The sequence below is a fragment of the Rhinichthys klamathensis genome, unplaced genomic scaffold (assembly GCF_029890125.1).
Source record: "Rhinichthys klamathensis goyatoka isolate OS25496 unplaced genomic scaffold, OSU_Roscu_1.1 h1tg000220l_1, whole genome shotgun sequence".
NCBI classification, from domain to species: domain Eukaryota; kingdom Metazoa; phylum Chordata; class Actinopteri; order Cypriniformes; family Leuciscidae; genus Rhinichthys; species Rhinichthys klamathensis.
The window spans coordinates 1,378,552-1,402,175 of NW_026606744.1; the positions used below are offsets into that span (position 1 = coordinate 1,378,552).

At 41.6% G+C, this 23,624-nt stretch overlaps 2 protein-coding genes across 2 annotated transcripts; both read left to right on the forward strand.

Moving 5' to 3' along the window:
- The first annotated feature begins 860 nt into the window (after positions 1-860).
- On the forward strand, positions 861-19,727 carry zmpste24 (zinc metallopeptidase, STE24 homolog). Its single transcript, XM_056264329.1, has 10 exons — positions 861-1,232; positions 1,435-1,581; positions 1,921-2,007; positions 3,098-3,214; positions 3,314-3,466; positions 3,555-3,696; positions 3,815-3,993; positions 17,718-17,822; positions 18,091-18,234; positions 18,851-19,727. Exons 1-10 carry the CDS (start codon positions 1,125-1,127, stop codon positions 19,073-19,075), a joined length of 1,407 nt encoding a protein of 468 aa, XP_056120304.1. The 5' UTR covers positions 861-1,124; the 3' UTR covers positions 19,076-19,727.
- A 2,309-nt stretch (positions 19,728-22,036) lies between these two features.
- Positions 22,037-23,210, forward strand: atp5if1b (ATP synthase inhibitory factor subunit 1b). The gene is made up of 3 exons (XM_056264330.1): positions 22,037-22,145; positions 22,669-22,781; positions 23,026-23,210. The coding sequence occupies exons 1-3, from the start codon at positions 22,077-22,079 to the stop codon at positions 23,165-23,167; spliced, it is 324 nt and encodes a 107-aa protein (XP_056120305.1). The 5' UTR covers positions 22,037-22,076; the 3' UTR covers positions 23,168-23,210.
- Positions 23,211-23,624: the final 414 nt, after the last annotated feature.

Here is a 23,624-nt window from a genome sequence, read left to right on the forward strand (position 1 = left end):
CGTTTTGTAGTTTCTATGGAGACAGACAAGGGTCACTCGCTGGATAACATACTGCTCTCAATAGTCTGTTCTGTTCTTCAGTGTTTTGTTTTTGTCTCGCAAAGCAACGAAAATAATGTCAAAATATCACCAGTTACATTTTTGAGGATCTTCTCGAGTATGTGGGGTAAATTATACAGGGAAAAATATTTTATGAAGTTTTTTTTACGTAGTAGGACAACAAAAACTGGTGGAAGTAACTTACATTTGGGAAATACTTTGGTACACTAAGAGTTGCACTAATTTAATATAAATCAGCTTCCTCACTTGATCTCTCTCTCAGCAGTTCTGATGTACGCTCGTACTTATGCAATTGTGAAGGAACTATTCATAAGTGATATATCTGCCTTGATTTGTTTGTTTCAACTGTCCCGTATCCTTTCAACGCAAGCCTGCATGCTCTTCTTAATTGACGCAGTTGCTCTTCACACACTAACTTTTAAAAACGGGAAAAGTTTGTTCTTTCTGGTACAGGTAGGCTACTGTATTTAAAAAACCAACACCTGGTGGATAAAGGTGCCCAAAGTTGAAGAGAAACATCCATATACATTTATATTTCGCAAGTGTCTGACAAATTTAACATTTGTGACTAACTTACTTTAATAGAAGACTTTTGCTCGCATAATTTTGACTGCAGTGGAACCGTTTAATTAAACTAATATAGCCTACATAATATATGATTAATTAGTCGTTTTTTATACATGAATCCAGTTGTTCACAGAACCCTCATAAATAGTACATTTTAATTTACCAAACTATCATACAATTACAAATAAAAATGGTTCAGGAACCCATTTTGTTCTGCTCTGGTGTCCGGTCGAACACAGTTTCTAGTTACACCCTAATTTCATATGAATGGGAAAGGAAGTGATATAGCATGAGTTATCGTTATTTGTGCATCTCTGCATGTAGTTTCTCTAATATATGGACATAGCACATACACATTCTCGTAAGGTTTAAGTCTCGTATTGGGTCGGAACAGGTACGAAGATTATCTGTCTTGAATGAAAAGGCAGCAGACTCCTGAATTACTGGATAGCCCGAGCTAATTAACGGTGCCAACAAATAACTACCAAGCCGGAATAATGCTGCAGGAAATTCTTGCATTACCAGTTGAAGACAAAATATTTTACGCTGTCCTGGTCTTCTCATGGACGGTGTATATTTGGGAGGCCTACCTCGCCTATAGACAGGTGAGCATATGCTCATTGCTTTATGTTTGTGGAAAGCATTTAATGTCAGTCACTTTATGCATGTATGAATTTCTATTATAATTTGCATATTTTGATTATTAAAATCAAAATTCTTCCATTTTAGAGTTTTGTTCAAATGCAATTTGATGTACTGAAACGCTGAACCCTATATAAACACCCAGACACGTTTGACCTTTCACAGAGGAAGATCTACAGGACAACAATGCATGTGCCCACTGAGCTGGGCAAGATAATGGATTCAGAGACTTTTGAAAAATCTCGCCTCTATCAGCTGGACAAGAGCAACTTTGGCTTCTGGTCTGGACTCTACTCTGAGGCAGAGGGCACGGTGAGCTTAAAACCACATACAAAGATATTTTTGTCAGTTTCAAAGAATAAGTGGTGGGGTGATTATGTGTTTATTTTGTAGATTTTTTTTTATATTGAGTCTTTTTCATATAATGCACTGTTTTATGTTCAGACAACTTCACATCTGTATGTTTCTATTACAAGTTTCTCATGAGTTTTCTGGTGGGAAAACCATGCACCTTGTGGATTCAATCTGAATAAGCATGGACTGCAAATCTTAAATTAACAACTTTTAAAGATTTTTTTCCTCTGTTTTTACTTCCATCTGTCTCTTCCTCTGAGCATGTTTAATCTTTTTTTGCCTTGTTTTATTTTGTAGCTGATACTGCTCCTGGGAGGAATTCCATTCCTTTGGAAAGTGTCAGGGAATCTCACAGCTCGTTTTGGTTTTGGTCCAGAGTACGAGGTAGGTTATAAATGTCTTTACTGTCACTTTTGATCGATTTAATGCATCCTTGCTGAATAAAATTAATAATTTCTTCCCCCAAAAAAACCTAAACTTTTGAACGGTAATGTATAATGTTTCAAAAGCTTTCTATTTCAGATGAATGCTGTTCTTTTGAACGTTCTATTCATCAAAGTATCCTTAAAAAAATATACAACTGTTTTTAACATTGATAATAATAATAATAATAAATGTTTCTTGAGCAGCAAATCAGAATATTATAATAATTTCTGAAGGATCATGTGACACTGAAGCTGGAGTAATGCCTTGCCATCACAGGAATAAATTACATTTTAAAATATATTAAAATAATATTTCACAATATTATTGTTTTTGCTGTATTTTGGTTCAAGTAAATGCAACCTTGGTAAGCAAAAAAGACCCTTTTTAAAAATCTTTAAAACTTTTGAACGGTAGTGTACATTGATCTTGTCATGAAAATAGCCATAGATGCTGGTATGGCAATAAAAACAAACAAACCTGCCCTCAAACAGTAGTTTGTAGCTGAGGTCTGGAAGAGTTCAGTTTGTGTTGTCGACATGCTTTCACGCTGTTTTCTGCACTGTGAAACCAAATCCACTTTACAAGCACTGTAAGCAGTAGACCAATCACAACAGACTGGGCCGTCTGACCAATCAGAGCAGAGTTGGATCTCAAAAAGGCATGGTTTAGAGACTAAATCCTTGATTATGCCGTTTCAGACACTGAGAAAGAGGAGAGGATGCAATGTATATTGAGAGAAAATTAAAGGTTTTTTTTTTTTTTACTTGGATGCATGTAAACCTATTGTAGGAGACCTCCAAAACAAAATAACAACCTTTAAAATAGCATAATAGGGGGACATTAACATCTTGAAAACTAAAGAGGTTGTTTTCCATTTTAATGACATTTTATGTGAAAATTAATGTCTTGCTTTTAGTGATCTAATCACATTAATACATGAATAAAAATATATATTGTATACTGTACATAATATATATACTGCTGAAATATTAAGAGTTTTATTCTAGTATGGTTTCCTGAAAATCTCAAATGGTCTTCTTACCTTCAGATCTCCCATTCGTTGGCGTTCCTGATGCTAGCGACACTCTTTAGTGCTTTCACTGGCCTTCCCTGGAGCCTCTATAACACTTTTGTTATTGAGGAGAAGCATGGATTCAACCAGCAGGTAGATAAAGTCTAGATCACATCTATCTTTCTGTTATAGCAGGTATAAAACTGATGATGAAATGTACTGAAATCTCTTTAATTTGTCCCTTGCCTATAGACGCTGGGTTTCTTTCTGAAAGACGCTCTCAAGAAGTTTGCTGTGACTCAGTGTATTTTGTTGCCAGTGACATCATTACTCCTCTACATCATCAAGATAGGTGGTGATTACTTCTTCATCTACGCCTGGCTCTTCACACTCATCGTCTCACTGGTCAGTTTTTTCGTGCTTCTGCTGCACGTGTTGTCTGTGAGGATAAACAAAAAGTGAACTGAACTGTCCCTTCTTATTTGGTCTACAGATTCTGGTGACTATCTACGCAGACTACATCGCCCCTCTGTTTGATAAGTTCACTCCATTGCCAGATGGAGAGCTGAAGAGTGAGATTGAGAGCATGGCGAAATCCATCTACTTCCCCCTCACCAAGGTCTATGTAGTAGAAGGTACAGCTATAATCATCTTTTCATTTTTGTTTCTTTCTATAGAACTAAAATTGTCTCAGTCTTGATATCTTGCCCTCTTTTCTCCCTTCTCCTAATATTTCTGTTCACTCTTTTCTAGGTTCAAAGAGATCTTCCCACAGTAATGCCTACTTCTATGGTTTCTTCAAAAATAAGCGCATTGTGCTATTTGACACTCTTTTGGAGGACTACTCCCCTTTAAATAAATCTGGAGAGAAAGAGCCAGGAACGGTAGAGGAGAATGAGGCGGTGGCCAATGAAAGCAAGTCCAAACCAAAGGTCAGAGGGTCAGGGCCAAAACAATAACAAATGTGATAAAATGCTGTATTGTAGGGATGCACCAAAATTCCGATTACCGAAATTTGGCGCTCTTTAATACGACGTGACCGATCAATGTAGCCGCCTCAGTTCAAGCGACAGCACGGTTCAAGCGCACATGAACCGATCATCTCATCTCCTCTTTACTAATAGTTAGTTACAGCACGAAATAAACATGGGTGAACAGAACACCAGAAGGTATGTTGAAAGATACATTACAACTTGAGAAATGAATCCTGTCTCATTTAATCGCTCAATCAGTGTTTCAACTGGGAAAGACGGCAGTAAAACAACTTGTAGACAATACAATGTCACGTTACATTACCTCATCAAAGGTAAAAAAAATGGTTTAATTTCCTCATAATATACATTTGCACATCACCACATTTTCAATGATTTTCAAACGACTCGTCAAATGAATCAATCCCTCCTTTCCGCGAGCTACTTTGTTCTGATTGGCCAGACAGCTCAGTCTGTTGTGATTGGCCTACCGTGTACAGCGCGTCGAAAACAAAAACGCCCATGGCCATAACAACGTCAGCTCTGCTTGTTCTGAGGCTTCCTACACTGTAAACTAAACACAGTAATGAACAATGACGTCGATTTGACCATATCAATGCGAGCGCGAGTCCGATGATGAAACTCTGGAAGAGCTGGTTATTCAACCCAAACCTCCATCGCAAGGACGACTTGAGCTGGACGTTTCACAGTGATACACTACTCAGTTTGAGGCACATTATAAGATGTTGCAACTAATTCCTCACCATCAGCATTAACAAGTGCATATCCATCAACAAACCTATTATTAGGGCCCAAGCCCTGAAAGGGCGAAGGCCCTATTGTTTTCCTTAGGATACATTTTTTAAAAATGTTCTATCGACTATTCGGGCACTTTTGGGGCCCTTAACGTGCTCGAAAACTCTTGAAACTTTGCACATGGGTCAGAACCTGCGGGCTGAAGCTGGTACCCGGGCGGGGCAGGGGGGCTCGACAGCGCCCCCTGGAACGGGCTCCGAAAACTTGGTCCATAAATCAAACACGTTTGCATGTAATAATATGAAACTCAGTACACATATAGATCTCATCGGTTCATATATCCTTCATACTCTTACTTTTTACCCCAGCCCAACAGGAAGTCGGCTATTTAGGGTTGTTTGGAAAACGCATGCAATGGAATTTGAAATACTCCTAGAGAATTCAAACACACGGCACGAAACTCGGTCAGCATGAAGTCAAGACATTGAGGATGAAAAATTGCCAGGGGATTTTTGATATCTCGAACGGTTTGGCCGTGGCGAGGAAACTAAATTATGGCGCAAAAAGAGAAACAGGAAGTGTGTTATAACTTCTTTATACATTAACTGATCTTGGTGAAACTTCAGCAGTGTGTTCGTTGTAAGAGGCCGATCACATGGATGTGACTATTGTGAGTCAAAGTTATAGCGCCACCAACTGGCAGCAGGAAGTGTGTCACTTTCAAAATGCTTTGAAATAACCCTCTTATTTTTACCCGATTTGCTTCAAACTTTATGTGTATAATATAAAGACACGGCTGATGTAGACCTGTGAAAAGATTATTGATATCTTAGATACTGTTGCCGTGGCAACGCATCAAACTTTAATATTCTTGTTTGATGCTTTTGAGACTCTTAGCATGCTTGAAATTGCATAAAACTCGACAGACACATTACATTTATTAGCTAGTAGACATGTGCAAAGTTTCAGAAACGGGCGTGGTGAGGGCTCAATAGCGCCACCTTTTGTCAAAAGTGGGGCGATTAGTTTTATCTACAGTTACAAAAATCGGTATGTATATTGTTCTCCTCGAGCCGGACAACTTTCTAATTGACAGTCATTAGCTCCGAACAACACGAAGTCAGATATTTTGGTTTGAATATGGTGAGCCTCTCTCTGAGCCTACGTCTCTGTATGGCAAGCCCTTTTAACATTTAAAAGCTAAGTTTGACTATCCGGAATTAACATTGTAGATATCAACAACGTCTTTCTGACTAGTCGTAATTACATTTTGGATAGTTTGTATTATAATTTAAGATATCTGTAACGTAATTGTGACTAGTCGAACCGACAGATAGAGATATCTGTAATTCAGTTTTGACTAGGCAAAACTGAATTACAGATATCTGCAATGACGTCATTGAAAACGACATTCAACTCGTCACACATCTTAAATGACAATCCAAATTAATTTCAAGATATCTATAACTTGATAATAAATATCTACAATTAAATTATGACTATCCCTAACTCCAGTTTGAGATATCTACAACACCATTTTGACTAGTCATAATTCCAGTTACAGATATCTACAACGTAATTTCGCCTAGTCAAAACTTAATTTAAGATATCTGAAAAGGAACATGTAGATATCTTGAATTGAGGTTAATTAAAGATATCTTGAACTGGAGTTATGACTAGTCAGAATCAAATTGTAGATATCTCAAACTGGAATTACATATATCTACAATTCAGCTGCAGATATCCGTAATTCACATAGTGGGTATCTCCAACTGAATTGTAGATATCTGTATTTATAAACCCCATACAAATGAATGGCAAAAGTGATGTCATTTGTCCTAGGAAGAATGTCTTTGTGGATATCTGAAATGACAATTATGGATAGGAAGAATGTAGTTGCGGATATCTGAAATGTTCTTTTTGACTAGGCAATACTGAATTACAGATATCTGCAACACATATCCAGTCTAGCTGTTAAATGTTAAAATGGCTTGCCATATCTCTGTGTCTGTGCCTGTCTGTGTGTGTGTGCTTGTGTGTGTGTGTGTGTGTGTGTGTAGGGGAAGGGGGAGGGGGGCTAGATTAACCATTTCACTGCTGTGTGGTTTGGCCTGCATTAAAAAAGAAAATAAATGTCTTAAGCCTTGTATTTTTTAAATAAGTTTTATTAATAAAGACATTTAACCAGTTTAATTGTAGTGCATAGACAATAGTTTTATATAATTAGTTTATTAATTAAATTAACTTGGGCCCAGTCCCAATTCTCACTTGAGCCCTAAGGCCTTCCTGGAAGTGGACACTTGTTGAAAGTGCACTTAGCGGAGTAAGTGCGCAAGGGCCCAAAGCTGTGAAGAGCAGAATTGAGACAGTTTTGCACACATCACTTCTGTTGTGATCAGGAGAGCAAACACCATTCATTTGGCTAATGTGTGTGCTGCTTATAATAGCTGTAACATGACACAATCCTTTGAATGAAAAAAATAATATTTTTTTACTCTTAGCTACCAACCTTTCTGTTAATGTTATTAATATTAAAACAGTTTTTGGCTAAGATAAATTGTGATTGGGGTTTACCTGAGCTTATACTGCCTTACCTTAAATCATAGATTACTGAGACCAAAGATCGCCCGTTAGATATACACAAGCCGATTTATAGCTCATGTTTAACCACTAGACACAGAGCCCGCGGGAAACGTCAGAATGACTAGCCGAGGTAAGGCTGTTCCAGGCGGGGTATATGAGCACTGTGCGCCCGCTGATCCCTGGAACTCCGAAAAAGTCCGATCAAAATTTTAAATAGGCGCTATCTTTATAAACAAACCACAGATTTGAGCTTTAAACAACTATATTCTCGACTGAAAAACTCTTAAAACTACATTTCGTGACACGATAACACTAATATTTTTAAATTTCGCGGCCTTGAAAAACACTTCACCATACCGGCTTCCTTTATCTTCGGAGTTTCCGCTCCCGAACAGCACCATAGCAACCATTCTCCCCCATTGGTTAGCTGTTCGAAACGTCACAACACTACAAGGATTCTGGGTAATATCCCACAGCAAAGTGAGGTCTGATGCGCACTTGCGAAAGGGGTGCATTAAGTGCCCTTATGATCACCCCTGGAGAACACTATTAGAGGATCGGGACACCCTACGGTCTTGCACCCCTTAGCGAGAACGCGCATTGAGGGGCACAAGGGCGCAAGTGCGGGTATTGGGACAGGGCCTTGGTCCATAAACTTGGTCTGAATATTTGGTGCATAAATCAAACACACTTGCATGTAATAATATGAAACTCGGTACACATATACACCTCATCGGGCCAAACAACTTTCGTGCTCTAAGTTTTAAGCCAGCCCAACAGGACGTCGTCTATTTTGGTCTGAATGTGGATGTTTTTTCTGTCGATATTGGAACGTGAGTGAAGTACAAAGCCTATAATAAAGAATAGCTTAGCATCCAAATACATCGCAAATGTTAAAACAGTTTGATTCGAATGAGAGACTAATGTGAGCCCAACACAGCTTACTTTCACTTTCGCTTTAAATTATTTCGGTTATTTATTGTTTATAGTTTTTTTTATTCTTGTTCTGTTCTGAATATCATTAAATTTAAATTATTGCTTGTGGAATATTTTGAGTGTATCATAAAAGCAGAATAAATCTCTCATTTTAGTGATTCCCTAGTTATTTTTTTTATTTAAATTTATTCATTGTTCTAATCAGGTAAGGCAAGTAATATTCTCTGATATATATTTTGCAATATATATATATATATATATATATATATATATATATATATATATATATATATATATATATATATATATATATATATATATATATATATATATATATATATATATATAAAATATAGCTGCGAGCAGCGATGGAAGGGCCAAAGCCGGCGGCACTTTAGTTACCTAAAGGCACCGGGGTTGCGGTGCCACCGGCTTGGGCCCGTCATCGCTGCTCGCAGCTATATTTTATATATATATATATATATATATATTTTTTTTTTTTTTTTTACTTGTACTAATTTATTTACCGAGTATTTTTCTAATATATTGGGGTGAATATGTGGAAACTGTATCAATAACAGTGCATGTATGCAATGTACATTAGCCGAGCTCTAGAGTGAATGATCTGATGTAACATAAACGTTGTTAAAAACAAATATTTCCTCAAAGTAACATTAGTGAGAACGACAGACAATCTGCATTAATAAACACAGTTTTAGGTAATAGTGGCCCACAGCTGATCAGCAGAAGTATTTCAGTAAGACAGTGATAACGTCAGTTAGCAGGAGACCTACACAATAGACCTTATTCGCAAACACCGGAAGTAGCTAACCGCGGCCATATTGTTGACATGACATCTGTCCTGCTGCCCCTAACCGCGCGCAGATTTGAGTTGAGGGGAGCAGTAGCCTGGCTTCATCTCGTCGGTATCAAGAGAAGATAATGCTATTATTTGATGTGGGTCCACACCAATCAAGCTTAAGTAAAGATCCGTCCTTATTGCCACTTTGCCAGCCGTAACTTATCCGGATATTTATAACGATCTCGTTCATACAGTATCCGTATACAAACTACAATGCACCTCAACACAAGGCAACATAATGAAAGACACTCGTCTCATTCGTGGAGGTGGAAAAACAAGTTCTTTGTGACATGCAAGATTTGTTGTATTAAAATGTAAATGCAAAAGAAAAGGCATGAGAGTCGGTTGTTTTTGTCAATTTTAAGTTTTCATTTAAAATGTTTGTGCGTTCATGTAAATGTTTAACATGGTTACATATTTGACCAATTGCTTGAACAACTTAATATATAGAAGTAATGCATGGAATAATTGGCTTACGTTGTTGAAATAGTGAGTATGTGTTAAAATAAAAATAGTGAGTACCGGGGTGTTTGTGGTAACGTTACAGCCGCGGATCAGTTAGCTATACGCACTGCAAACGCAGCATAGCACTAAAGCACTGTAGCGCGTCCTGCTTCTGTACCGTATACGCAACGCACCGCACACGGATTATGTGTGAAACCTGTGGTAAAAGGATGGGAACAGACTTTTCTGTGGTGAGTTGGCTGAAAGTTTAGCCTATTTATCCTAGCTAGCCTCTCCTGCGCTGGCTCAACTCTGTCTCCTTCCCTTCACGTTTTCTGACAGTCGGTAACTTATCGAAATCATAAAAACTAACTCCGGGGTTCTTATTGCTGTTGTTAGAACAGACGTGTATTACATAACACACCATCACGCTGTTTAAAAAAAAAATACAGTGATAATACCATGGATAATACAGACACTGCCTCGCTTGTCAATTGACAGACTGACAGTTGCCGTGATTTCTATGTCAACAATATGGCCGCCGCAAACATTGATGACGCAGATCGAATAACATCTATATAAAACTCAAAACTAAGTTTTTTGAACCCCATCTTTCAAGAGCAAGCGGTTTGTGAATCCTGCATTGAACTCCGAGATTTGAGAAGCAGTCGGCAGTAAAATAAAGGGAACACACCAAAAGTTCTCTTACTAAAGAGATTCTCTATTGCATAAGTTAGCTTAAGCTACGGGTAAAGTCATCTTTTCCCGAGATATGAAGCCAAAAAATTATCCTTAATTTTGTATTTATTGTCAACGCAGTGCGGCAGCTAGCAGACCTAGAGCAGGCTGTCTAGCGTGCTCATTGGCTGCCCTGCGGCAACTGCAGCAGCCTACCACTGAGCCCGGCGTAACGTCGCGCCCTCATCGCGTCTTAGCCCGCCAGAATGGGCGTGGCTTAGCGTATATAAGCGGGGCTTGGAGGCTGTCTCCCTGATTTTTTCATCTCTTCAGCGAAGCTCTTTGCATCGCTGGATTCTGAGAGAAGCCGCCGCGGCGGTCGAAAGGGCGACAAAGCCAGCAGAGGACAGTGCCTGAGGAAGCGGTTGTCTTCGCCGCCTTCAGCCATCCGTGCGAGCTGCGCTATCCGGCGACGAGTATCCTTTTTGAGCTCTATTCTGTGCGTGTTCGCCACTGCAACACCCTTCTATAAGAGCAAATGAGACGTTTTTATCAAAATGTCTCGCACTTCCTGCGGCTCGTGCCGAACCCCGCTCAGCGCCGGAGACCCCCATGTGATCTGCGCTCTCTGCCTGGGCCAGGAACACGCAGCCCTCGCTCTCTCGTTGGGAGGCTGCATGCATTGTGAGGAACACTCGCCTTCTCCGCCCCCCCTCATGGACGCGCAGCTGCCAGCTTCGGCCCACACTGCCGTCGCTTCAGGTGACGAGGCGGAAGGAAACGCCACAGGAGACTGCTGCTCTATTCTGGCGTCGGACAGTGAGGAGTGGTGGGGTTCTCATCACTCCGCCTCCTCCTCGATCCAGGAATCCGGCCGGACCCGTGCTGGCGTGGACGCTGAGCTTATGCGCCTCCTTTCTCAGGCCGTCGACCGACTCCGCCTTGAGTGGTCACCGCCGAAGGAACCCGTGCCTAACAGACTCGACGGCTGCTTTCTTCATCGCCGCCGACAAGCACCCACATCCAGGTCTGCGCCCTTTCTGCCAGAACTCCACACGGAGCTTGCTAAATCGTGGAATACACCATTCTCCGCGAGGCTCCAATCTCACGTCTCCGCGTCGCTCTCCCAAGTGGACAGCGCCGCCGAGAAGGGATACACCTCTATCCCCCCTGTGGAGGAGGCCGTTGCAGTGCACCTTTGTCCGCCCTCCGCGAGATGGCGCTCAAAGTCTGCCCTCCCGTCAAAAGCCTGCAGGACCACGTCTGCCTTTGTCGGCCGCGCCTGCCCTGCACTCGATGGCTGTCCTACAGATCCTCCAAGCCGATCTCCTCTGTGAGTGGGATGAGAAAGGCCCGGATCCAGCTGCCGTCACAGACCTGAGAAGCACGTCGGACCTTTCCCGCAGCAAATCTGCAGCTCAGGCCTTAGGAAGGCGCATGGCCGCACTAACCATCACAGAGAGGCACCTCTGGTTGACGCTTGCTGATATGAGGGAGTCTGAGCGCGCCGCGTTTCTCAACTCGCCGCTCTCCCCTACTGGTCTCTTCGGCCCAGCGGTGAACGGGATCGTCGACCACTTTTCTGAGGTACAGAAGACCACGCAGGCCATGAACTTGTTCCTTCCGCGGCGCTCTAGTTCCTCTGCAGGTTGCCCACGTGACCAGCTGTGTGTGCTGGGTGCTGTTACACAGCACCCAGCACAGCCTAGCCAGCCTTCGCAGCGACGACAGGGCGGCCGCCCTATGTCGCGCTCGGCCAGCCGTCACAGCCCGCCTCCCCCGCGGGGGCCTCAACCGAAGATCGCGTTGAAGCCCGAGCACGCGAAGCCCTCCTAGCGGCAGCAAGAGGGAGAAGACGGCTGAGTCCCGCCGCGGCCGGACCACCGTCAAAGCTCCTCTTCCTGTCAGTCCCCTTCGAACAGGCTACTGCAGTGGTATATTCAGCAGCCAATGAGCCGGTAATACAACCCGCTTGCCTGCACACAACCGCCGTTTTTACGGCGACCCAGAGGAAAATCTCAAAAAGAGTATAATGTCTGGTTATCCGGCTCACGCCGTTGGTGTTTTAAGTGTAGAAAATGTGCCCACATCTCAGTGTTCACCCCTATAGCACTCCCCGTGTCACTCACAGAGGCCACTCTCATAAAGCTGGCAAATGCCGCTCGAGTGTTAAATGTGGGAAATGTGCCCACGAGTCCGTGCCCATGCCTACTCTCTGCCCGCTCTATCACACAGCCAAAACAGCCTCAAATCGGTCAGGTTATGAATATAAGTCCCGTGCCCGCTCACAAGCGCTCACGCTTACTAACAAACACCTCTCCCCAAGCGCCGCTCGCGCGTCACCGAGTTATCACAAAATGTTTCCCATCCAAAGCGATCGGGACGTCAAATATGAATGTAAGTTACGTGCCCGCTCACGAGTACTCACGCTTACTAATAAACACTTCGGCCAAGGCGCTGCTCGCGCATCACAAAGTGATCATAAAACGCTCCCCATTCAAAGCAATCGGGACGTCATATATGAAACAGCCTGCCACCGCTGTCAGCAAGCCGCCTTATTTAAGCACCGAGGGCGCGCGCGCCCATACCTCCGGTTCAGTTTCTCAAGCCCACGCAGTGCGACGATCAGAACCCGGAGGCCATTCTGCCCCTAGCTGTACATATAAAAGCATGGGAAGTGATTCCAGGCGTATCAGAATGGGTGGTAAGCACAATAAGACAGGGCTATTCGCTACAGTTCGATCGGCGTCCCCTGCGCTTTCGAGCACGGACCGCAACGAAAGTGAATGTGGAAGTAGCACATCTACTCCGCGCAGAAATAGCGAAACTGCTGTGCAAAGGGGCCATAGAACCGGTACCGCCTTCTCTGAGCGAGTCAGGCTTTTACAGCCGTTATTTTCTCGTACCCAAGAAGGACGAAGCCCTCAGACCTATTTTAGATCTGAGACATTTGAAAAGACCGTTCAAAATGCTCATGACCAGAAAACTTCTTGCGCAAATTTGCCCGAGGGGCAGGTTTATCTCTCTCGATCTGAAAGATGCCTATTTTCAGATTCAGATAATACCCCGCCACAGGCCATTCTTGAGATTCGCCTTTGACGGTCAGGTATATCAATACACCGTCCTGCCGTTCCACCTGTCTTTAGCACCCCGTACATTCACAAAGTGCATGGACGTGGCTCTCGCCCCCTTGAGAAATCAGGGCTTGCGAATTATGAACTATCTGGACGATTGGCTGGTTCTGGCACAGTCAGAGATGAACTTTTATCTCACAAAACAGTGCTCCTCAGTCATTTGGAAAGCCTGGGTCTCACGGTCAACTGGACCAAGAGCTCATTACTGCCCAGCCAGTCAGTTTCCTTTCTAGGAATAGAACTGTACTCTGTGGCTATGACGGCTCGTTTATCGACAGCGCGCGCGCGCCGTGTTCAACGCCTAGCCGCGTCTTTCCAGAAAGGCTGCATCGCTTCTCTGAAGACATTTCAGAGGATGCTGGGCTCTATGGCCTCAGCTGCTGCAGTGCTCCAGCTGGGCTTACTGCGCATGCGCCCGCTACAACTGGTCAGGTTGGGGCGCTCTCTTCGAGTGTAGACCGGTCTTTGGCCTGTGGTCAGACCGAGAAGCTACTTCACATAAACTGTCTGGAAATGGTGGCAGTCGAGAACGCGCTGAAGCGCTTCCTCCCGTTCATACGGGACCACCATGTTCTAGTCCGTTCGGACAACATGTCTGGTGTCCTACGTGAACCGTCAGGGCGGTGTCAGATCCAGGAACCTCTGCGATCTAACAGAAAGCCTCCTCGTTTGGTCTCAGCACCATCTAGGCTCGCTGAGAGCTGCGTATGTGCCAGGCCACCTGAACGACGGCCCAGACAAACTGTTCAGGGACAATGTCCCCCCGGGGGAATGGTCCCTGCATCCCCAAACAGTTTAGTTGCTATGGCGCCTTTTCGGCAAAACGGAAGTCAACCTTTTTGCGTCAAAGGACAACGCTCACTGCCCAATGTTCTTTTCAAAGAAAGAGGATGCGCTGGCCCAAATCTGGCCCAGCTGCCCGCTGTATGCTTTCCCTCCGGTCTCACTGTTGCCACAGGTAATCAAGAGAATCAGGGAAACATGCCACTCGGTGCTCCTTATAGCCCCGCGATGGGAGAACCAAACTTGGTTCCCGGAGTTGACGCGGCTGTCACATACAGCTCCTTGACCGATTCCGGTGAGGACAGACCTCCTCTCTCAAGCCCGCGGCTCATTCTGGCATCCCCATCCAGAGCGCTGGTCTCTGCACGCATGGTTGATCAACGGATACCCGTTGTCCTGCCAGAAGGAGTGATGAACACGATTACACAGTCTAGAGCTCCCTCTACAAGAAAGCTCTACGCGTCTAAATGGTCTGTGTTCTCCAAATGGTGCACCGACAAAAATCTGGACCCACGAACGTGTGGGGTCTCGCGGTTGCTTAGCTTCCTTCAAGAGCTGTTGGATCTCCCCTCCACGCTTAAAGTCTATGTGGTTGCCGCTGCAGCGTTCGCAGAGTCGACGCGCGGCCGGTCATTAGGAAGAAACGAGCTTGTCATCCGCTTCCTTAGAGGAACCAGGAGGATGAATCCCCCGTGCCCCCCGTCGGTTCCTATGTGGGATCTTTCTTTGGTCCTCGAGCATATCCCTTTGAACCGTTAGATTCCGTGGATCTAAAGTACCTCTCGCTCAAAACCGTTTTTCTGACTGCTCTATCATCAGTCAAACGTGTGGGGGACTTACACGTGCTGTCTGTTAGCGCTGCGTGTCTTGAGTTCGGACCGAATGACTCTAAAGTCATCCTCAAACCTAGACATGGCACTCCCTTCAGAGTGCAGATCTGATTCCCTATCGGCTCTGCCAGCATCCGAGAGCGATATTAATCTCCTCTGCCCTGTCAGGGCGCTGAGGGTTTACATTACGCTCTCCGCCCCCTTCAGGCACTCGGAGCAGCTTTTCGTTTCGTTTGGTGGGCGCACCAAGGGTCTCGCCGCCTCGAAACAAAGCTTATCCAGATGGATAGTGGACGCTATCGGAGCTGCTTATGCGTCAAAAGGTCTGCAATGCCCTTTGGGCGTCAGGGCTCATTCCACTAGAGGCATGGCCTCGTCGTGGGCATGGTCCAGCGGGCATGGTCCACGGCGTTGACAAAGAGTTCCTGTAGGCTAACTTACGCAATACGAGAGAACCTCTCGTAAGAGAACGTATCGGTTACCTAATGTAACCTCGGTTCTCTCTAGAAGAGGGAACGAGTATTGCGTAACCTGCCGTGCTCGCGCCACGAGCGACTTTCGCTTCAGTCAATGAAAACCAGGGAGACAGCCTCCGAGCCCCGCTTATATCTGATTCTGGCGGGCTAAGGCGCGATGAGGGCGCGACGTCACGCCGGGCTCAGTGTAGGCTGCTGCAGTTGCCGCAGGACAGCCAGTGAGCACGCTAGACAGCCTGCTCTAGGTCTGCTAGCTGCTGCACTGCATTGACAATAAATACAAAATTAAGGATAATTTTTTGGCTTCATATCTCGAGAAAAGATGACTTTACCCGTAGCCTAAGCTAACTTACGCAATACTCATTCCCTCTTCTAGAGAGAACCGAGGTTACGTTAGGTAACCGATACGTTTCGGATTATACTGCTGTGGTATCGTGGTAAAGATAAATTTTAACCACTGATTCTTCACATGCTCGTCCTTGGGCAGTGAAAAAAAACTGGCTTTACCTTAACATTATAGAGCACAGTGCCGTCTTCTCGACATGATGCTATCCAGTATCCACAGGAATCAGCTGCCGGTTTGAGGTTCAAGTTTTCCCTGGTGTCTGCGCGTGCAATACGTGCAGAATATAGAGGGTATGCGCATGACGTAACCGTCGGCCGGAGTGAATGCGGTCACGCCCACAAGTGGCAAAAAGACTGAGCGGCAGCATTTGTTTTCAGCGTGAATGCCGTGGAAATCACACAAAACACATCTAAAACGGGAAAGAGCTTTGCGATTGACTGTACAACTAGATTTGACCAGAAATCTGAGGTACTGTATATTTTTACAGACTGCAAAAAGCTACAGAACAGACTATATTCTGCATAATTGGATGTTTTTAAATAAACACTGACTAAAAACTATACAAGTTTTAGGGCTGGACGATATGATGATATACAGTATAACATTAATGTAAGTGATCACTCGGATTTAGACCTATCTATATTGTATTTATATAAAACGTTTACAGGCAAATTGTCTTCATTTATTTCCCCGGCGTCGAAATCAGGCACATATAAATGTCAGGAAACACGATTCCTGGCTGCATGTCAATATCCATGGATCACTGGATCTTTGATAAGTTGTAAGGAACACTATATCGAGTCCAACTTTTAGTTTAAACTGATAATAGTTTGTTTTACTCGCGTTTTCGCAGTTTCCCCTATTAACTCCAGTCACGCAGCAGCTCTTCTGCCACTCAGTCCCGCTAAGGGGGGCGTGTTCCGGCGGGGAAGTGACGTTAATGCATTCCCTCTATTGCAGATATGCTCACTGAATATAAACCTAACAGATCACTCAGATCATTAGGATCACATCACCTAGAAATACCAAGGGTTCACTCTAAGCAAGGAGAGTCTGCTTTTAGCTACTATGCCAGCCGCAGCTGGAACCAGCTTCCAGAGGAGATCAGATGTGCTCCTACTGTAGTTACATTCAAATCCAGACTCAAAACACATCTGTTTAGCTATGCATTTACTGAATGAGCACTGTGCCACTGTTCGTCCGACTGTTTTTACTGTACTTTATTTTATTTTTTATTCTAAACTGTTTTAATTATTCTTATTTGTTTTGATTATTTTAATTTCTTCTATGTAAAGCACTTTGAATTACCATTGTGTATGAAATGTGCTATATAAATAAACTTGCCTTGCCTTGCCTACGTGGGCGGGCAATATACTAATGTTTCGTCTTGACGTCACAGCGAAACGGCATGTGACTCGTTTGAAAAAATTAAACTTAAAATTTATTTAATTGACTCAGTCGACTCTTACTTTTGAAAGACAATAACTTAATATACGGTGCACTTTCAGATTTAAAACTTTGCAGGATGTTTTCATTCACTTAGAGCTATGTTACACTACATGAAAGTTACACACTTTCAAAAATCCATAATAGGGGCCCTTTAAATTAATAAGTTTTCACAATATTAGTTTTTACTGTATTTTTAATCAAATAAATGCAGTTTTTAGCATAAGAGACTTATTAAACATGATCCAAAACCTTACAGACCCTACACTTGATTAATAGTGCAAGGAAAAAAAATAGTAGTCCCCCATAACAATATTACAAAAAGTGGCTTTCCATGCGTCTCTTACACTGCATTTTGTAGCCATTTATTTTCAATGTTTTAAAATGTTTTCTTCTTTTTTCTCTATTTAGAACAAGAAACAGGGCTGCAGTAACCCTGAGGTTCTGGCCGTTCTTGGACATGAACTGGGACATTGGAAACTAGGCCACACAGTCAAGAACATTGTCATCAGCCAGGTGATTTGCTGTCTGTGTGGCTGTGCTTTTTTGTTAACTTTAGGTGTCAATGACCATATTAATAGTCTTCACAAAGGAAATGGATTCTTGTCTTGTGGTATTTCTCACAGCTACTATATCAATTGTTTTTGTCACTGCACATTCTTGAATTCTGCAATGTCAGTTTCCCCGAAAACTCTTGTTTTAGTGTTGATTTCCTGTCTTTTTAAGAGCATATGAAAAGGAGACCATAATTGTATGATGTTAATGTCTCCATGTTTCTTTACAGATGAACTCCTTCCTGTGTTTCTTCCTCTTTGCTGTGCTGATTGGTCAAAAAGAGCTCTTCATGGCATTTGGTTTTCATGACACCCAACCTACTCTTATCGGGCTGATGATCATCTTTCAGTTTATCTTCTCACCTTACAATGAGGTAACTCATCTTACTTTTTTTTTTTCCTGCCCCTTCCTTTCTCTGAAAAATTCAAAATTCAATTCGGGCTCCTTTGTTAACCTGCGTGCGAACATTTTTAATTAGAAATTATGATCCATGCAGGACATTATAATAGATTTGTAAAAGACATGGGCTGCATCCGATATCACATACTTCCCAACTATATAGTAGGCGAAAAACAGTATGTGACAAAAGAATTATGTCCAAATTTATAGTACTCATAAAAGAGTAGGCAAAAAGTACCCGGATGACCTACTTCTTCCGGTGAGATTCTGATGTGTGAATATGATGAACACTTAACTATCCCATGTGGCCTCTGGAGAGGATTTGTGAATGGCAGTGAAGCAACTCAACTGGTAGGTTACGAGATAATGACAGCATGGCGAATGTAGTACGTCCAGATTACATTAATACTACACGCATTCATACTATATAGATAGAGCTTAAATTTTTATCAGTCATAAAGTAAATAAAGTAATTATTCAAAATAAGTACCCACTCAAGAGTATGCGATTTCGGATGCAGTAATGCTAATTTTCTGAATAAGCAAATACAACTGATACATGTTCACCTTCTTTTTTTTTTCCTGCTGCAGTTGCTGTCGTTCTGTCTGACAGTGTTGAGCCGAAGGTTCGAGTTTCAGGCAGATGCATTTGCGCGCAGTATGGGCCGATCGTCTGAGCTGTACTCCGCTCTCATCAAGCTCAATAAAGACAACCTGGGCTTTCCTGTAGCAGATTGGCTGTTCTCTATGTGGCATTACTCCCATCCTCCCCTGCTAGAGCGGCTCAGAGCCCTCACTGGCCCCAAGCAAGACTGACAGCTTAGCCAGGGGGGGCCACGTTCACCACTCGCTCCCCCGAGAAGGGGTCTCCGCCGGCCTCTGTTGGCCCTCTGATATCAATGCCTATTTCTCTCTCCTTCCCTATCTTTTATTTCTATTCCTCTTTCTAAGTGTTTGGGTTTTGTGATTTGTTTATCACCCTGGAAGGAAGTCTAAATTGTTTTCAGATGGCCTCAGACAATTCAGTGTACAAGATATTAAGTTGTGCGTTCCGTATGCCTTTTGAAATTTTTCTTGATATGATTTTGATAGTTTTAATTCGATTGTACATTTTAGCTGTGAATTGCCCCTCCTGTTCTTTAGAACCATGCATTTCCACTTTGATTTAGTGTAATCCACTTGGACTGTGAGAGAGAGGAGGTTAAAACATTTCAGAGGGGAATGAGGATTGTCTGCAGTATAATGAAGCACATGGTTCAAATGACAGATGTTATGCGAGACCGCTATTCTTAACTTGTATGGCTCAATAAGGCCTACTAAAATGTCTATTCCAATTTTAGTTCTTTTGACAACCTTTTGAAATAATTTAGTTTTTTTGTTTTACTTTTATAACCAAAAAAGGGTTTGAGCGTTTGTGTAAATAAATATTTTTTTGTGAAATAAAAGCAACATACAAGGGCAAAGGTGACTTTAAAAATATTTAATGAGTGGTTAGAATTTTTTTTTAATTATTTAGTTATTTTTCTCTCTGTGCCTGAGTGTGCAAGATGTTACTATGAGAATGTGTAGAAACATGATGCTGTCACATCTTTTTTCCTCATTTGCTCAATTTAATCCCTGAATCGTATCAGTTTTGCTGGTGGCTTGGAACTGCATTTGTATGGATTCTTATGAGTTTTAAGATTAGGAATACACATGGCTGTTAAATTTAATGTCAAAATGTCGGACTCTTAAGGCTTTTACTGTGACTGACATGTTAATGGCTTAAAGAGCCCATGAAATGCCCACCTATTGAAAATAAGCCCTAAACGGTAACATCCTTAGAGTAATATGGCTGTGGGTTCATACTTATCCCCAAGGAATATGTCTTTGATATCTGGAATGATTGACTTAATAGACTGGAAAGATGAACTTTTGCATCACTATGAATAAAAAAAACGTCACAACACCTTTGGTATAAGCTTATTTTATGTATCCATTTAATGTTTATGTGAATGTTCAGGAACTCACATCCCCCAAAATTGCGAGATGTCAAGGAAAACATTCCACTAAATTAAATTAATTAGATTATATAATTTGGTAGTAAATCATAAACCCATTAGTCCCTAGTCCCAGACTATAATGCACGTTTGAGCTGTTTTAACCGAAACCAACTTGCACTAACATATATTAAAATATGTCAGTGTCATTGTTTTGTCTCAAGATCCACACCAGCAATGTTTTTTTAGACCTCTCTGCAAAACCGGGGCATTGTTTGTCTGTCCCATTGGGTAATCAAAAGTTCTACAAACACACTTGCGGTCTTCACGCCAAATACAGGAAATATGTAGACAAGTGGTCAAGTGCAAAGACCGCAAGTGTGGCTATCTGGACTATGGTCAAATAACTTATATATAGCTTCTGTACTCAGCTATGGCTTCGGACGCCACAACAAATGGCTGTCCTTTCCATTTAAAATAGTGTCCTATTTAACCATTGTGCCTCCTTAGGGCCATTTTTGGTCTTTTCAGTTTTGTTTTTTTGATCACTTTGCCTGTGTTAATGCTAACTGCATAAAATTTGGCACAGGTGTGTATTTTTATTGTAATTTTACTATTTCACCACTATTTCCTTAAAAAAATCTTTTTTGCATTAGGTACACAAAATACTCCCACTCAGCGCCTTTAGGACAAAAATGGCCCCATTTATACCCAATAAAGCTGCATTTTTTTAATCCCAGGGCCATTTAACTATAAAATGATGCAATCTTTGTTAAGAGGCTTTCATTCTGTTGGCAAGGCTTCAAAATTAAATTTTTTACTATTTTTTATCAGATGGTGCCATTTTTTCAGGTTTGGTCTATAAAGCAAATTCTCACTTTATTCCTGTTTTCTACTTCGGCATATTATAGAGCCAATTGGATATATTATGCAATGATATTTGTGTGGGTGTGTTGGTATGGATGTCAGAGTGTGGTTGGTATGTGTGTTATAAAAAATATATATATGTGTGTTTGTAATATTGAGAGAGGAAAAACACAACTGCAAATCTAAAATCCAATCACTGTGTGCACCAGTGGAGTTTTGCTGGCACCCAATGGGGAAAATCTGTTACTGTGCCCAAACAAACTCTTACTGAAAGCTCATTTTTGAGATATCAACCTCAAATTTGGAACACAACTTATTTATATTAATGGCTTTGATTTTCTAGCCGTTTTTTGAGTTCGACTTGTTTTATAAAATATATATTTTATATAAAATAATGTTCATAAATAATTTTCATAAACTTAAACCTATATAACTTTTTTTTGGATTGACTTATTCATTTTTGTTTTACTTCAGCAATAGTCTTCCAAGGGTCTTCTTTAAAATGATACCAAACTTAAGTCTGTGCTCCCAAGCTTCAAATTTTTGTCCTCTATGGAGCTATGTGTAACTTTTTTAAAAAATGAGGCACAAGGGTTAAAGGTATAGGGGGCGATTTCGGACACAGCCATAGTTTTGTTTGTAGTTTGTAAGAATATATATTTACTCTTTATATATATTCATAGATATATACATAAATGTATACATCAATTTGATCCACGGTTGTCGAATGTACCATTTTTTCTTAATAAACAAAACAAAAACATCCCAATAAGCTCTTGTTGTTTTGTACTATATTTTCAATAATAGAACAAACTCACGTTCTAAATTACCCGTGGATAACAGCGATTGTAAGTAATTAGCGCTCACCTATTTTTCTATGATAATGGTACGTTCCTGTTTTTGAGTCTATACAGAGCCGTTGAAGCGCACGGTCATGTCAGTGCATGAATACATGAGCACATGAAGAGAAAATGGCGAGGTTTCTAAACTCTAATATAAGGAAGTTTCTGGCCACACAGATCAGGATGTCGTCTGACCAGGTAGATATATTAAAAATAGGCCTGACTTTTCCGTAGCCTGGGAAAAAAGGATTTCGCAGTATTTCAAAGCCTGTTCACCACGCACTGTCAGTTTGTTGCCATGTATTTCGTCAACTGTTTGCTGAATAAATGCGTATGTTATACACGTGACTTTAACCCTGTGTTATAACGTTGGTAAAAACGTGTCAACACTGGACTTTTTTACGTAATTATACAACGAGCGCTTTCAGGTTGCCCTTGTGGTATGACCCTTTTGTTTACATTCAGGATACGTCTACATTATTTGCTTTCTACTCAAACTCCTGGAGCAGAACAGTGTATTCAAATGTTGAGATGTGTGTGTGTGTGTATATATATATATATATATAAAATTGCATACTATATTATAAATAATATAAAATTACTTTGTATATTGGCCTTAATTTGTGCTTGACAATCCATGGAGCTGTACTAATTATTGGTAGGGTAATAAATAAACAATTCTGTCTTGTGCAATCTGTGCCTGTCTCTCCCCCTGATAAAGCTAGGAGAACTGGGTAAAGGTGCTGGGAAAGGAGGTGGCGGTGGAGGTGCGGTGAGGCAGGCAGGAGGTGCGTTTGGCAAGAAACAGGCCGCTGAGGAGGAGATGTACTTCAAGTGAGTTTTTTTTTTCTTGATCTCATTGTGAACTTCATCTTTCACACTAGATCTCTAATGATTACATGGGTATTAGCAAGTTCAGCACTCTCAATATTTGAGTCTGCCATGTGCCATTGTAAAGCTCGCACAGTCTTTCATTGCACTGTTTTACTTTAGAAGGATTTATTTAAGCTATTTACCCATTTGAAGCCACCCAAAAAGTTATTTCATGTCTTATTCTTCCTCTCTATCACTTTCACAGGAGAAAAGAGCAAGAACAATTAGCTGTTCTGAGAAGACACCACCAGGATGAGATTGACCACCACAAGAAGGAAATTGAGAGATTACAACAGGAGATTAGTCGCCATGAGGGCAAAATCAGAAAACTTAAACATGATGACTGAGACTGGCGAACCAAGACATTACATTTCATAAATAAATGCCCCACACAGAATGTTTTAAACTTCACTAAATAATTGTGGATGCCTTACTTTAAGAAGTCAGCTATGTAAACTTATGATGAAAGCATATTGTGATACATATATGATTGAAACACTGAAATAATATAATGTATTAAATCAGTACAGTTTCTCCTCTTGTCAATAAACATGTAAAAAAAAATGAAGTTGTCTTGGTATAAATGATATGCTTGGTGCAAAAAGATAGCAATTGATTTGAGCATCAATAATTATTTGTAAATTATAACAGTTTCAGTTAATCGGAGAAAATTGTACCAAATGAAATTACACGCATTTTAGATATTTGTATTATCTGACCAACCCATTGCAGGTCTTGACACTAATGAGCCAATCAGGTGTGTTGATTTAGGCTGTATTGTTGGGCCTTCAGGAACATGTTGCT